At 51.7% G+C, this 15,682-nt stretch overlaps 5 protein-coding genes across 5 annotated transcripts; 1 reads left to right on the top strand and 4 right to left on the bottom strand.

The window, feature by feature from the left end:
- Positions 1–23: 23 nt before the first annotated feature.
- Positions 24–5,058, top strand: FIBRA_07212 (uncharacterized protein; the record flags this gene model as incomplete). Its single annotated transcript, XM_012328906.1, has 3 exons — positions 24–1,419; positions 1,469–4,675; positions 4,733–5,058. The coding sequence occupies 3 exons, from the start codon at positions 24–26 to the stop codon at positions 5,056–5,058; spliced, it is 4,929 nt and encodes a 1,642-aa protein (XP_012184296.1).
- Positions 5,059–5,637: 579 nt separating this feature from the next.
- FIBRA_07211 (uncharacterized protein) lies at positions 5,638–6,809 on the bottom strand (the record flags this gene model as incomplete). The annotated part of the gene is made up of 6 exons (XM_012328905.1): positions 5,638–5,904; positions 5,957–6,010; positions 6,072–6,278; positions 6,336–6,348; positions 6,407–6,505; positions 6,556–6,809. 6 exons carry the CDS (start codon positions 6,807–6,809, stop codon positions 5,638–5,640), a joined length of 894 nt encoding a protein of 297 aa, XP_012184295.1.
- Positions 6,810–7,177: 368 nt separating this feature from the next.
- Positions 7,178–7,394, bottom strand: FIBRA_07210 (uncharacterized protein; the record flags this gene model as incomplete). Its single annotated transcript, XM_012328904.1, has 2 exons — positions 7,178–7,263; positions 7,313–7,394. 2 exons carry the CDS (start codon positions 7,392–7,394, stop codon positions 7,178–7,180), a joined length of 168 nt encoding a protein of 55 aa, XP_012184294.1.
- A 726-nt stretch (positions 7,395–8,120) lies between these two features.
- Positions 8,121–12,005, bottom strand: FIBRA_07209 (uncharacterized protein; the record flags this gene model as incomplete). Its single annotated transcript, XM_012328903.1, has 22 exons — positions 8,121–8,684; positions 8,737–8,810; positions 8,879–8,898; positions 8,948–9,020; positions 9,075–9,175; positions 9,230–9,247; positions 9,309–9,537; positions 9,590–9,624; positions 9,683–9,699; positions 9,754–9,812; positions 9,859–9,878; positions 9,932–10,053; positions 10,107–10,123; positions 10,452–10,526; positions 10,574–10,770; positions 10,829–10,837; positions 10,896–11,090; positions 11,146–11,228; positions 11,282–11,352; positions 11,404–11,652; positions 11,708–11,852; positions 11,907–12,005. The coding sequence occupies 22 exons, from the start codon at positions 12,003–12,005 to the stop codon at positions 8,121–8,123; spliced, it is 2,472 nt and encodes an 823-aa protein (XP_012184293.1).
- Positions 12,006–13,192: 1,187 nt separating this feature from the next.
- Positions 13,193–14,659, bottom strand: FIBRA_07208 (uncharacterized protein; the record flags this gene model as incomplete). The annotated part of the gene is made up of 4 exons (XM_012328902.1): positions 13,193–14,170; positions 14,226–14,313; positions 14,366–14,519; positions 14,575–14,659. The coding sequence occupies 4 exons, from the start codon at positions 14,657–14,659 to the stop codon at positions 13,193–13,195; spliced, it is 1,305 nt and encodes a 434-aa protein (XP_012184292.1).
- Positions 14,660–15,682: the final 1,023 nt, after the last annotated feature.

Genomic DNA, 15,682 nt, shown 5'->3' with positions numbered 1-15,682 from the left:
CCACCCCCCCCCCCCCCCCGCCGATGCACGTCGAGGCGGTTAGTGAAGGAGAAAGGGTGGACCACGATGGGGGAATTGATGAGGAGAGCGCCCAGGATTCGGACACAAAGCAGGGGGAAGGTGTGGACCAGGATCCTGGGACGGATCCCCCGAACGAGGAGCACAAAGTCGACGACGTCGTTGTTTCTCCCCAAGAGCCAGAAACGCCGGTCGCTGCAGAATCTACACCAACTCGCTCAAAACGTCGCTCGCGCTCACGGACGAGGTCGAGGGGCTCGCGGGACATGAAGAACAGGGCAGCGGCAAAGCAGTCGCCCCATGTCAGTTCTGCAAACCATACAAACGACTCGTCAGCGGATGAGTACTACACGTCAGCGCCAGGAGAAGATCCCCCGCCCTCGCCCCCGCTCGTTTCGCCCATCCCATCTCATTTTCTCCCCGCGTCCCATCTGCTCGCAACTCCCTTCTTCTACCCTGGGACTACGCCACCAACTCCTTTGCCTACTCTCCATGATCTCCAGAGAGGCATGGCCGGAATGGGACTATATCGATCGAACAGTGCTGGGGCAGCCAGAGCGATGGCGATGCGGAAGTTAACGGGTGGCACTGAGCCGTTCGACTTCCCGTTCATTTCGCCATCACCGACACCACCACCCGGCGGTGCTCGTCTGATGCGGAACAATACTGTCTCGGGTGGGGAGCGGACAGCAGCGAGGATGATGCTATTCAACCGTCTTGGAAATAGGATCAGGGCAGACGGTGATCAGACCAGCGGCGGCGAAGAGGTCCTGCCCCCTGTTCTACCCCCCAAGCGAAGGCGGCGGCGGTCAAAGCGTAACTCGTCGCGTGCGTCGACTGTGGTCGACGATCGAGAGGAAAGGGAACCAGCTTCGACTACGCCTACGACTCCTGTCGTGCCTCCGTCACCTCTTCCCTTTTCGTCATCGTCAGCTAGTCGAGCTGGGAATGGTCATGCAACGCGCGCATCGCCTACTATCAAATCGAACGGAAACATTCCTTACGATTACGAGAAGCCGATGGGGCATAGAGGCGTAGTCGTCGAAGATGAAGATGAGGTCCCGGAGCGCGAATTGCCGCATCAGCTTCCTCTCCCGCACCCTCCGAGCACCCCTGCACGCGGGCTCGGGCAAACATCAAGTTCGCGTTTACCACATTCTTCAGATGCCCCATCAAGTACCTCGACCGACTCTGCACCGGGTTCGGCAGTCGGGGTCCCGGTATTTTTGTCACGAAAGACGCAATATGGAAAGGATATTTTCCCTGCGAGTCCATTTGCGACACCTTTGAAGGAAAAGCCTTATCCAGATGACGATGAGCAGGTGCTATATCAGGAGATGCGGAGCAAGTCGCGCCTTGCCTTTGAGCGTATGAGCGAGATTAGCTGGGTTGCTGAGCCAGGTATGTCTCAAATAAATGTGGCTGTTGCCTCGTCTCATTTTATGTACAGTTCCTGAGCGGATGCCTCTGAATGATGATGACGAGGATGAGGATGAGGACGATGATGATGATGAGGGGGAGCTAGAGCCAGATGTGGAACCTGAAGCCGATGAGGGCGAAGGCGAGGGAAATCATGCTGAAATGTCCGACCACAGGTCCAACCGTAGTAATGACCATGCCTCGCCTCGACCCGGTCCTCGGCAGGATTTGGTTGTGGATATAGAAACCTCACCAGAGCCTACCCCCGCGCATATGACACCATCCCCGATCTCACCTATAATTCCCCTCACGTCTTCTGCAAGTGATGCACTTGCTAGCTCCCAGATATCCTCTACAACATATCCGACGCGCCTTTCTGTCGCGACTCCCAGCCAACTAGATCGTTCGCCGTCAAGCGCGGATTTCCCCGTGTGGGACGATCCGCGTGCTACGGTCACAGATTCTACTATCAAACGGACTGAATCTACCAGCAGGTGGGAGCGCATGAAGAGTGCTATGGGCATCTCGCGCAGCGCTTCTGTTAATGGACGCCGTTCTCGTACGAATAGCATTCGCGACCCTCACAACACAGACTCCAGCATCAGTCGCGAAAGCCGTGCGAGCATATCGAAGGAGAAGGGAGAGCAGCCAAACCATGATACGCAAGCTCCGTCGGCGTCAGCTTCAATTCTGTCTTTGCCCATTACGCCGGCAATAGGACCCCATTCCCCCATTCCTCCCGCTAGCCATAACGACTTCTCAGTCTATGGGCTTGATTCTAAGCTGTTCCCTTTCCCCGGTATTAAGGAGCTTGAGGCGCAAAGGAATCGTGCAAATCGGATAGCTCAGTCAGCGTCGAATCCCGATGTCACTTCACCTAATGGTCTTGGTGTTGAAGCAACTCCTAGCTCTGGCTCCTCCAACTCGACAACGCGGGTCCCTGAATCTGGTAGAGAACGGAAGCTGTCTCATCAGGCGTCGGACAGTCGCCTGCTGCCAAAGTTTAACGTTGGCTCACCTCCAGTGTCGTCGGCACCTTCATCAGCGTCACATGCAGATTACTTTAGCATCCCACCTTCGAGCTCCCCTCCAACAAGTGCTGGTGGAGCGCCAAAGCTGCCGATGAATCGCGAAGCAGTAAAGAAATGGCTCATCGCGAAGAAGTTCTTGCCAACGCCCCCAGCATTGACCCCGAATCTCCCATCGCCTCCCGCAGATGGTCGGACCCGAATCGGCGACAAGAAGCCATCCTTGTCTGAGTTGCTGCTAGGCCGGAAAGAGATCGAGCTTGGATCGGACTGGGAAGACCTTAGCCATGAAAAATCCCGCACACCAGCCAGTCCCTCTAACAACACTACTCTAGGCAACAACCGCAAGGCCGATACACGACCTACCGAGGTCCACATGGAGACGCAAGTCATAGCGTCCCACGATTCTAAACCGGAGACGATTCAGCCACTTAAAGGACTGTTGCAGCTGGATGCGAGACAGAATGGTGTGACTTCGCCTTCGCTCTTCTCTACTTCATATCCATCGCCGCCCGACCCACCATCGTCGACCACCCCGGATCCGCAGTCCTCGTTGGACGAGTTCCCTACAAGATCAACGTCAGTGTCATATTCGGATATGTCGTCGTCCCATCATTCGCCCGATCCAGCGTATCAGGAGCCTTCGCAAGGTGTGGTTGTTTTAGAGCGCCTTGAGGAGGTGCTGGGTCGCGGCTCGAAGAGCTCCCTCTGGCCCAACGTCGTCGATGACCCGCCCCGGAAGCTCGTACTGTCTTCGCCCGTGCTGCAGGTCGCCAATGCCAATACTGTCAAAGACCGGTTCCTATTCCTCTTCAACGACATTTTAGTCATCGCTAAGCCTATCGTCCAAGACCACGACAATTTACTGGATCCTTTGAAGCCGAGTCCGCTGGACAGGAAGTTTATTGTGAAAAGCGTTTGTCACCTCCGCGAGCTAAAATTCAGTGGGGACCGCGACGAGTCTCGGACAAAGGCGCTTAACACGTCAGGTACGACAAGGCATCCCGTCGTTCGCCATTTTGTGCAAAGTTTCTCCAAGGACCCGGATAATGCGGTCATTGTTCTGTTCGGCAAAGCGAATATCAGAGACGATCCTGTTGCGCTCGGCCAATTGCTTTTCCGGACCCTGGATTTAGATAGGGCTAGGCTGGGTGAATACTTGGCTCGTCGGACATCGAAGGTCGTTTTGAAAGCGTATATTGCTGGCTTCGGCCTCGCCGGGCTGCGGATTGACAAAGCCCTTCGGGTGTTCCTGCAGTCGATCAATATTCCATCGAAGGCTGTAGGACAACCATTACCGATGGAGTATCTACTGGATTCCTTTGCCAGCAGGTGGTACGAAGCGAACGCGGGGATTGTTACCTACGACAAGGACCTTGCGATTCGATTAGTACGCGCTATCGCACAGCTCAACGATGTCATGCACGGCGGTATTGCGCAGGAACCGGGGATCACTGGATATCCGAAGCGGAATGTTGTCTCGCGCGACTTTGTAGAAGCTTTCAGGAGATACGATACGAGGTGCTCTGTGACTGACGACCTCCTGGACAAGATTTATGCAGCCATTCGTCGGGAAAGACTTTCTCAAGCGCGTAATCCTGCCAACAATGGTCGTCCAGACATCCCGATTACCATCAAACGGCCCCTGCCTTCTCGCTTGACATATCGCCAGCAGTCTGATCCAATCGTTCTGCGCATACCGCAACCTGATCCAGATCTCACGATACAGCTATTCGGCCAGGACATAATATTTGATCCTCCTACGTTAAACTTCACCAGATCCTCGGAAGCGTCATTCCGGGTCACTGGGACATCGCTGGGGGCTAAGTCGATTATCATGTGGCGGTCCGGGCCAAATGGTCTGCTCTATTCCGGATTGCCGCTTAGCAATGCCCTCACGGTCGAACGGGCATTCATGCGCAATACTTTCCAAGTCGCTTTCTTGAACCATGACGGCTCCAAGCGCAAATATATGTTTAGTGTTGACGACCCTCTCATTCGCCATCAGTGGTCGGTGCAGCTCAAGCGGCAAATCGAGATTGCGTCCTCAAGCATGTCTTCTGCGGAGGTGTCGGGTCCATCGCCTGTGGTTCGGAAGGCGAACGAGGCGCTCGCTTTGAAGGTCCTCCAGGAGACCCTCATCGACTCCGAAGGCGATGAATCATCAGTTCCTCTTTCGCCGGTGGATCAGGCTCTAGCTCGCTTAACCGGTATGTTGCCCCGACATACTCTTAACAACAGCATTTCCCATTCCCACTCCCGCTTAGGTTCAGGCTCTATTGTCATGGGAACCCCTCCTCGACGTCGGCCAAACGGCTCCAGCCCCCACGTACGCTCCAAATCACGAAGTCAAATGTACCATCAGCATGGCGCCGGTCAATTCGAACCTGATCTGTCCACCACTAGTACTGATATGCGTAGTGATGAGGAACAGTCACAGCCAGAAGTGTCTGGTCGGCCTCAGCAGCAACACCTATGGAGCGGGCGAGATTTGGAGATTGTCTGTCGGCAGAATAGCTTGATCACACCGATGCTTGCATACTTGCAGGTTGATCGAAGAGACCGGGATATCGCCAACGGCGCGGTCTCATAGTTCTGCATTTGTGCATCTCCCGTCCCTTGTAAGTGTCATGTTTCGCAATACGCCAGGGGCTGAAATTCATTGTCCTCGTCCCTCCAGGTCGCTCATTAGCTGCTATGACATTGCTATCGTCCTTGTGTCTACACGCTCGCTGCATTACTCTTGCTGGTTTCTCACTCTTTTTAGACTATGATCCTCCGCTTAATCTTTCTCTATCTCATATTATTTACTTGTTTCCTTCTGTTCTTTTGCATGGATATCATGTTCTCCGTCTTTGTAAATCATGCGCATCGTCCCTGTTACTCGCTGGAATACATGCGATTATATAGCTCCGAATTGAGTGGCAGCCTAACTCTCGTTAGTACGCAGTGGCGCCCTCAGTGACTGCTTATATATAAAGCCTTCAAACTTCGCAGACCTGAGCATTCATTTCAGTTCTCGATCAACCGACGGGTTAGATTTGCATTGTTTTTGCTCTATATATTTATTATCGCGTGACTACTGTTGTAACTGACTATCTAATAAATATCCTAAGAAAATTGTAAAATCCAAAAGAACGGGGAATCCAGGCTGCAATGGATGAGAAAAATTCTACTTCTTGCCCTTCGACTCAAGGAATCGCTGAGCCTCCTCGCCCTTCTGTGCCCACATGGGGATGGGGATATCAATGCCGTCGCCCAACCGTGCGTAGGTAACCATTCCAAGACGCGACATTGGTCGAAGTTTCGCAGGGTCGACGTTCACACCATCAGGAGAGAGCACGGCGTTCCGGACGTGTACCATCTTGATGCTACCCATGACAAAAGTGGTGGTGACTTCGGGACCGTAGTTCGACAACAGGTCTTGCGAGTTGAAGAGCTGAATAGATCCATCAGGTGGTGGTCCGCATCAATCATGCGAGAGGACATACCTCGCACTCGAGACTGACAGCACTTTCCTTGACACGCGCAGGCTTGACGACGGTCTGCCAGGAACAATGCTCAAGTTAATGATCAGGTACAAGGACTCGATCATCGGTGACTTACGCTGGGTTCTGGCGTCAGACCGCTGAGTGCCCACTCGTCAACTTCCGCGGGCGCATCAACCGAACACGCGTTCGCGGCGTCGAGGAACGGCTCGCTGATGATGTTGACAGTGAATGTCTTTGTGGCCAGAATATTATCCCGCGTGTTCTTCCCGATCCCTTGGAACATCGCGAAGGATACGCCGACCATGGGAGGGTCATGTGCAAGCTAAATCAAATTCGATCAGTGAGACCTGCCACGGGGTCAGAGTGTCGGCCACCATACCAAAGAGAAATAGCTAAATCGTAGATCGTTAGAACTCGGCGATGGACGTTTTAGAGAGATTAGATGTGTACCTCATAGGCGCGAGATTTGGAACATTGTCTGCGGAGAGGGAAGAAACAAATGCGATGGGGCGAGGGATGACTGAACTCGTCAACAGGAAGTACACATCCCTGACCGGTAATTCAGTTGCGTATCGACGGTACTATGCCTGAACACTGACCTTCCGTGAGTCTCTTTGAGCGGGAAAGACTTCCAGCCCTTCTTCTCGTCCTCCTTCCACTCCTTAGCGAGCTGGCTAGTCTTGGGTGCCAGACCCTCCCCCCATTTCCATCCAGGGTTGGGACTTTGGGTCAATTTAAAGGAAGGTGCTGCATTGAATTTTGGGAGGTTTGACTGGCAGGCTGGTAAGGATGTGCTGAATGTGCGGAGGAAACGGCTTGGAGCGCGGAAGAGGCTTCGGACTGGGGAGTACATTATTGAGGATGCCAAGGAGGGTGTACGAGGTGAAGGGGGCGAGTTCTGGGAGATTGGGATATCCCTGGGTTCTGTGCACACGTCCTATGTATTGCAGCCTCGTCGGGAAAAGACGTTCTTCCGTGTAGCATGGATGATGCATCCGCGCCAACGGGGGCCGAGAAGTAGATTTTTCTGTCTTGGTGAAGGGATCTCTGGAGAGATCGCCTGCGCATGGCATCACCTTTGTCACTGCCATGGACTTTCACGTAGACTTGGGAATCTTTCAAGAGATCCGGCTACTGTCAAAGGCAGGTGAAACAAGTCCCGGATACTGTGGTTGGCAGCCAAACTGGATAAGCGATGGGAATTATGTTGACAATATTGTTTCAGCTATCGCCAAGTTCGAGCCTGTTCAGGCGTGAAGGTGGCGGAAGGTCGCTCAGGATCTGGTACGGCTCCGTCGATCTAGATTCTGAGTAAGTCATGAGTAAGGTGACCTGCTTTTTCTCCCATGAGCTGACCAACGGCATGGAGGCCATGCATCGAACCGCTGCATGACGGCCGATAGTAGCCAATCGCATCTTTGTGCATTATACGCTCCATGGTGGGACATTTGTCAGTTTCTCACCGTTCACACGTTTGGGCCCATATTCCGTGTGAACAGCGTGAGAGCGCCCACCGAACGACTAAGTATGACTTGAAGATGTTGAGTACAAGTTTTATCCTTTTCTGTAAGTCGGCCGACCGAGGCTGGCCTCCGAGCATTCATGCTGATCCGGCGCACAGAATTTGGAGGTTGAAACAGATCTTGTAGCACAATCCGTTGTGTGGGCGTTGTACTATAGTTGTGACATTGGCATTTGCAAAAGTGTACGCAATCCGAAGGCCGAACCGAAGTGGCCCGACGGCCCGGCAGACGCCTCTGAGGATTTCCATCGGCGTTGACCAGCGCCGGATACTTTACTGTGCACAATTGGGCTCAGAAGGATTGGTATATTGAGAAATCTGTCGAAAACAACATTGGTTGTGGAAATAGCGCCATAGAGTTTGTGAGAGTAGTAATATGTCACACCAGAACCTATCCGGAAAGTTTGAGCCATGCGTATCAGCACGATCAAGGCGATCATGTACTACACTAATGTACACCGAATAAGTCGCAATTCCTCAAGACCATTGCATAGGTATAATACAGAAAATGGGTCAGTCGTCTCCCTAACATCCATGCATCCCAAGGAAAAGAGTATTAGTGAAAACACGCCACCTATCAGTTGAACGATGATAATAAGCAAATAAGCTACAAAAAACAAGGAACATATTGTGATTTCACCTTCACTGGGGGTGATGTGCACTAGGAAAATGAAGCACTGGGTCTCTCATGGCTTGCAAGAAGTCCGGTGAGTAGTGCCGCTCGCCAAACGTGAAAGACTGCGATGGCATTGTCAAGTAGGGATCGTGATTGCTGGGTGCCAGCGGAACCACGGGAACATTGCTGGATGCAGGTAACAATGGCCACCAATCATATCCAGGTGCGACAGGGAATGAGACCTCCATGCCAGGTATGCTCGAAGCAAGATCAGCCAGGTAGGCACCATACGGATTTGGCCCCTCTAGAGGCGCGTGAACAGGCGCGAATGCCATGGATTGCGGTTGCAGGGGTGCCTCATACGTGTTTATCGGAGCCATGTTCGGAGTCATGTTCGGTGCCATGCTCGATGTCATGCTCGGTGCCATGCGATTATTTTCCCATTGAGGAACAGAGGAGATGTCGTTGCTCAATGGGTCTTCAGCGGGTCGTTTACGAGTTCGATCAGCCGAAGTACGCGGCGCCATTTCGGTGTTGACGCGAGCACCGCGCAATAGGTCAACCAAACGAGCTGCACTGGGCCACCTAGTCTTAAGGGCAGATTCAATATAGAAGATGGCATCGCAAAAAGAGTCTTCGCACCCGCATCCGATCGCAAGCAGCTATACAATCACGCAGACCTAAAGTTGATTGAGGATCTGACGGTCTCTGGGTCACTGAACATTGATCATATTGACAGCATACTATTCAGATACGGGTGTTCGGATCCCTTCATGCGACTCACATGTGAGAATATGCATGATCCTGTGGAATTCATCAACTCGAGTGCTGACTGAATGAATGGCAGACCTACCCAGCACTCTGAAGTATCGTGGTCATGAAAGGCGGACCCCACTGGAGATCATAAGATTGATCATACAAGGTAGCTGCAAGACACGAGATAAATGAATTTCCTCATAAACAAAACTTGAAAATTCTACCAAATGCGGATATGTGGGATGCTGCACCCTGACATATGTCTAACGATTTCCACGGTATTGGATCTGGGTCAGTAGCAGACGAGCCTGGCGCAATTTGAGAACTGAATGGCGACATTGTTCAGTATGAATCATGGGGAAGCAAGGTGGGCACCCACCCAAAGCGCCTCGGTATGCTATAAGAGCCTACCATTTAGCAGCCATTGTTGATATACATGGGCTACGAGAGGAACTTACAATGGCCTGTGTAGCAGTAGCATGACTCCCCAATACTGACAGTGTAAGTAGAGTACATAAGGAGGGGGGCAAGCCCGGTTGCTTGTCGATGAGTACTGCAAGCTCTCGGGTAGGTTGATGGACCATTGCAGGAGACGTGCATGAATCTCATTCATCAAAGCGCGCCTGGGGACGGTAGAGACACGGGTAACAGGATAAATCTTCTCGATAACTTCACCATGGATGACCGCTGACGTAGATTCAGTGAGCGGATAATGCACCACTAGGGTTCCGCAACGCACAGAGAGATGCGGCAGCGTGGAAGCAACTCGACAATCTAGCCAGGAACAAGTGGGTTAGTGCGGCCGAGATGCGTGGTATGCTTTGGCACCCACAGCGCTTCGGCATCGTCCTGGATTATACAGCTCAGGCATGCATACAGAGGGAGAAAATGCGTAAAGAATACCTCTTTCACATCAGGGAGCAGTGCTGCAGAGTCACTTTCATGAATCGCCATTGGACGTCCTATAATAACGTCATTTATTTCTGAATGTGTGGTCACTAGGCTCACCTAAGAATTGAGATGCGTATCTAAAGGACAAAATAGGCTTCGTGAAGAACACGTTATGCACATTAAGACGTACTTATCCGCCAAGCAACATGCCCACCAGATCTGTCTGCGGATCCGTTTCTCCTTGAGTGTGAAAAGATCGCGCCCATCGTGCCGCCACGAATCCGAGTTCCTATTCAGTCCAAGGTCGAGGGCCTGAGAAAACTTCCTTGGTTAAGCCACTTCTCTCAGACCATCGTAAAAGTTACCATCCGCAATGCCATCCCTATACAATAAAATTCTCAATATTGTGTCGTCCTTCAGATACCGAGGACAAAAACGTATGGCTGCAGCTCTTCGTAACCATCACGAGTATGTGATCAGAATTGTGTCCGATGCAGGCATGTATAGATATTGCCCGCAGTCTAATGGCCACATGTTGCTGAGTCTGTGCCCACGTTGATCACAACTCGTGGTTCAAAACCGCAAACGACATCATGAACAGAATGTCGATGGGAATAACCCACCTACGTGCAACCATCCTTCCTCTAAGCTTCCTTCAAATAAAGAAAAGAATCACTAGCCGTTCCCAATCATGCTCGGAGACAGCGTACCTATCCCAAATTCACGGATACCTAGCAAGATGAGCGCTTGGCAGGTTGAGATACGACTCTCCTGATAGACACAGTCTGCGCACACAATCAGATAAATTTTACTTAAATGACCAAATACTGACCCAAAATCCTGCGCGCCTTGACTGCGTATTCGGCTCCGATGTCCCACTCATGCCCAGGCCGTACAGGGTTCTCTTCGAGGTCCGAATAATGAGCTGCGAACGCGAACATAGAAAACAGGAGAAGCTTGGATATCTTCTGCATTCGCTCTCGTTGAAGTGTCTGCGGAGGAGCACTGATATCGACAGTACTACGAACCCTTATAATAATTGGAATTAAAACTGATGGTCTTATCCAATACATATGAGCTGGCTCACCCAAACTTCCTGGAAGATGATAGAGCGCATCAGCATCTTCGGAGAATACAATATCCAGATGACCTACTGTGCATTGTAGTCCTCCATGAAAGCGGCTCGATCAATCACCGGAAATATAGGGTTGACGTAGGTGAAATATCGCTCAAGGAGATGATCCTGCAATTGTTGATGGGGCAAGGGGATCCTAGATTCTACATCTTCCATATTGGTCCTTTCCTCAGCGCTCTGCACTCCTGACCAAAGCTTTGCCATTGGGAAGTTCCTAATCCCCCGGGCGTATGAAAATTGAAAAGGGAAAGTGTCAGCTGGCCACTCACCATACGCCGCCAACATTGCGCCGGTCCCAGCGCTGATCTCTGGCAAGCATAAACAGACCGCAAGAGTTCCCGTGGTAGCGGACCTATATATTTTCAGAAGTGATCGGTACAAGGATAGCCCGAGTCGATCACACACCTCCCGGTTCTCATCTATTGACAAATTGCCAAAAGCATCCGCGCAATCATCCAATTCATCCTTATCTGTATCTAATAATTCTTCACTCAGCATCGCATGCAGACGCATCTCGTTGGACACACCATTCATTATATGCAACTCATCCCAATGGGGATCGGTGACACTAGGCTGGACATCTACTCGTCGCTTCCGTCTGACAGGCTCTTGAGACGTCCTGTCGACAATCGGGGCTTCAAACTGAGGTTGGATGGCTGTGTGGCTCTGGTTGTTCTGAACAGGATTGGTTCGCGGTTGTTCTTCAGACCATCGCGCAAGTGATTCTGACAAACGATCCTGCCACTCCAGCGTTGGGCGGCGGTTGACCGACGGGTCTGAAGAAGGGCACACATTCGCGTGGATTTAAATCGCTGTATGAGTTTGGCTCACCGTCTTGTGTGACGCTCTCGCGGGTTATCCTTGATTGCCGCCGAGAACGGTCGCTCGTTAATTTCGGCGGCGCTGCACTGACGATCGACGCAAAGAAGTTGTCTTGATTGGGGTCCACAGATCGGCGCAGCCTGCCGCTAGCTCCCTATTCCAAGTCGTCAAGATCACTCTGTCCGACACCCTACTCATCCTCACGCACGAAAGGACCAGAATCTACCCCGTCCAAGATTTGCTGCGCTAGTGCATCCCGACGAAGATCGGAAATGATACCCCTCGCGCGAGCATCCTTGGAAGACATTATGGCCGCGAGCATACTCTCCATTTGATGCAAACGGTGCTCAAGCGCACGTATGTAACCTTTGGGTGGTCCTCGTCTAAAACTCGGCCCTGCGCAGCTGTGGAGTCGATAGCTCCACTGTCAAACATTGACATACGTACCGGAAAACGTGCAGTCTTCGCCGCAAACGCTTAGCATATGTGCATAGACTGAGCCCTCTACACCTCACCTGCACTGGCCATCAAGCATCCTCTGCATTTATCTTCGCCGGGCGGACCTGGCTCACATTTGCTCTTGGATTTCCGGCATCGGTCACAAGCTGCCCATACACTCAGGTTGGTAGGTGTCCGCACCGGAAGGGTTGATAGACACACCTCGAGAATTCCTTTTTGCATTCTGGGCTGTGCCAGCCCCCGATTGGCCTTCCCCCTCCTCATCTGACTTGTCGGAGTTGGGGGGCGAGGGACCAGATCGACGTGACATGGTCGGGACTGAAACTGGGTTACCAGCTGGGGACAAACAATGTAGGTAGGGTGAGAGCGCCTGACGTGCACCGCGAGTCCGTGACGTTTCACGAGCAAAGTATTGAGTCACGTCAATCCTGAGCTTTGTTCTCGCAGCTTGACCTAATTCTTGGAATACAGTGCCTTGAAGAGTGCAAAATCGTGAGGGCAATCGCGAATTGTCTGCTGGTGACTGATCCCAGGCTGATCTCCAGAGCAGCGGACAGGCGATAGAACCTTAGAAGCCAGTTGCGTGGATTACTGCCGTCCGGCATTGAAGACCAAAACTCAAACGGGCATCAGCTCTTATGCAGACCTTTCCGGGGACCTCGACCCAACCTTGACCAGGAGTGGTTTCAATCATACACATGTCGTAGTGCGGTCCTGCGGACAATTAATTCACACTGATAACTGGCCTGATGTATACCCAGCGCAGGCTCCGCGGCTGCCATCGATGGAATATCTTTCAACGGCATCGGGCAATAGCAGACATTTTGATGCCGCAACGACCAAGTGGAAAACAGCGACAATATTTCCGAGTCCAAGCAGAACGATACCAAAACTTGAATATCATCCCCACGACAGTACAACTTTTGAGGCGACAAATGCACACCATTTATACAACTAGCCAGTATCCGCAAAATCAACCAAAAAGCAAAGTCAACTCTGAGCCCTGAATAATGCAGAAGAATGATCGCTGGTCCTCTAGAAATAGAGGCCAACCCAGCTATTAGGCGAAGAGATGACCATGTTGTCACCACCATCCTTGTCACCGACCCAAGGGAGCTCGCCGGAGCCCGACTTGCGCACGCTGTTCTGCAAACCTGTAGCACTGTAAGATTTCGCCTGAAGGTCGACGGTGCCCCTGAATTCAGCTTGCTTGTATGTCAAGTAGACATCGCCGCTGCGTGTCGTGCGATGCATGCTGTTGATCGGACGATGGGGGAAGCCCGGGTCGTTAATGTAGAACACGTCTGTGCGTCCAGAACCAGTCGTTGTCACCAACTCAGCAACGGCGGGAGGTTCAGCAGCGGATGAGACGGGGTGAACGTGTACATTCATGGTGGCATCCCCACGCTTCGCGCTGAGAGACGTCTTGTCGACGATCGCGACGTCCCCTACAAGCCATCCGCGGGTCAATTCAAATGAGAGCTGTCCTGCGCGCACGTTCTGGTGTGGGAGGATCATGTTCTTCTCGTCCGCCGCCGCGAGCGTCAAGGTGAGGGAGTTGAGGTCGAACACAGATTCCTTGTTGAACTGCAGCTGAGTAACACTGTTCGACTGAATCTCTAGCTGCTTTAGAGCGGGAGGCACGTAGATCACCAGGTCGTATCGCATGCAGGAAGAGGGTGAGGATGGCGGAGTCGTTAGGCGCATGCGACTCGGTGATAGACCATCCTTGACCTCGCTCTCGGTAGGGTATTGCAAAATGATCGAGTCGAGGAGCGCCGCATCGCTGGAGCGAAGTAGCAATTGATACCCGATTTCAGTCAGGCGAGGTCCTCCTTCTACGAATGTGACAGTACCGACTGCCGTACCATCGATATACATAGAATGGCTCGCCAATGACTCATCGAACGGAACAGCGTACGTGAGTTCCGAGCCGTTGTAAATGTGGACAGCATTGGAACAACCAAGTGACGAGCTGAATTGAGGCATGCCTTCCAGACCGGTGGGGGAGGGCTATCGATAACGAGACTGAGTAAATAAAATGAACGACGTGTCCCCAACGACTTACGGTAACCATCCAAATGACGAATTTGATGGCATTCCAGCCGACAAAGAGTAAGCAAACGATTCCAAAGGCCTTCCAGAAAAGACCACATCTAAACACAAAAGTCAGCAAGGGAATGACATCACCCCAGATACCGCACATACCGCAGACCGCAGCAGACGCAACAGTCTCTCTTTCTTTTCGGCCTAGCTGTGGGAATTGATGTGTCAAAGGTAGACATTGCGTCGTCGTCGTCATCCACTGGGCTATGAAGGGCGACTGGACCAACGCCGCCCTCTTCAGGGGAGACACGTTGGTCTGTATTTGACATTATTCAGCACACAGATATATGACCAAGGTACCTGCAACTTACAGTCGCCCCAATTTTCTTTCAACTTGAGTGCTACCATGGTGGCGCCAACTAGGCCCCAGAATGTGAGGCCGGTGCTACGAGCCATTGTCAGACGAAACGATGGGTGGGGAAGGGACAAGAGAAAGAGTGTGTTATGCTAGTTCAGAGAGAGTAAAGGGAGGGAAAATTGTCGCAAGGATGCGGGGCGAGGCTCTTTAATGGACCTTGCACGCCAAGGGCATCCATCCTTGATCCTTCCCGTATGAGCCTAAGGCGCCAGGCACAGCGGGAGGGAGAGTTGATCCGGGATTGTCCTCGCAACCGAAACTTCTGAACGCGAGTCATGCAGACCACCTTTAGGCAGAGGCGGTCTTGTCTGCCCGGTCAGATCAGTCGTGGCCCTAAACACTGGACACGCACTACTGGCCGCGGCCTGCATCCGAATAAAACAGCTCAATGTATAAACGAGTGATTGTTGTCTTTCCCTGCCATTGAGTTTATTGGTTTGAGATACATATTCCGCAGATCTTCGCCGCAGTCGAAAAGGTACAAAGGAACGACTGTTATGGGATAACTTCGCCTGTACTTCGATTTGACCAGTGCCAGTGGCCAGATCCGACGGATTGACAGGTGGACATACAATTTGATCCGGAGGTCAGTTATTGTCGAAATGTCGTTTGCACGTATTATGAGAAGCTGTAATAATTAAATCGCGCACTGGCACCATTAAAGCGGTAAGTGTGAACATGAAGGCTAAGCCAAAGACCGTGTCACATCGTCTTCGCTTGCCAGGATGGCAGGAATACATGATTCAATGTAAAGGTCAGAAGCATGATCACGTGACTGTAAATGATCTGATAAATTTTAGACCGAAGTCAATCAAAGCTTGATGGCTGTACAAACTACTTTCTGTTGCAATGATTTTTACAGTACTTACTTGAATCATTCAGAGAAGTGATGACAGGTGCTTATGTCATGTTGATCACGGTAGGAAGTTGACTCATTGCATGAACTCAACGAGCACTCTTACTTACAGATCGATTATTCGATTTGTCGCCAAGGCTTATTCAAATTGCGAAACATAAATTTCAAGACCGTCAATCACCACATGACGTCGAGGCCCGAGAGC

The sequence above is a fragment of the Fibroporia radiculosa genome, assembly GCF_000313525.1.
Source record: "Fibroporia radiculosa TFFH 294 genomic supercontigs, scaffold12143, whole genome shotgun sequence".
Classification (NCBI taxonomy): Eukaryota; Fungi; Basidiomycota; class Agaricomycetes; order Polyporales; family Fibroporiaceae; genus Fibroporia; species Fibroporia radiculosa.
The sequence above is the reverse complement of the archived record's forward strand: the minus strand, read 5'-3'. Positions and strand labels throughout refer to the sequence as shown.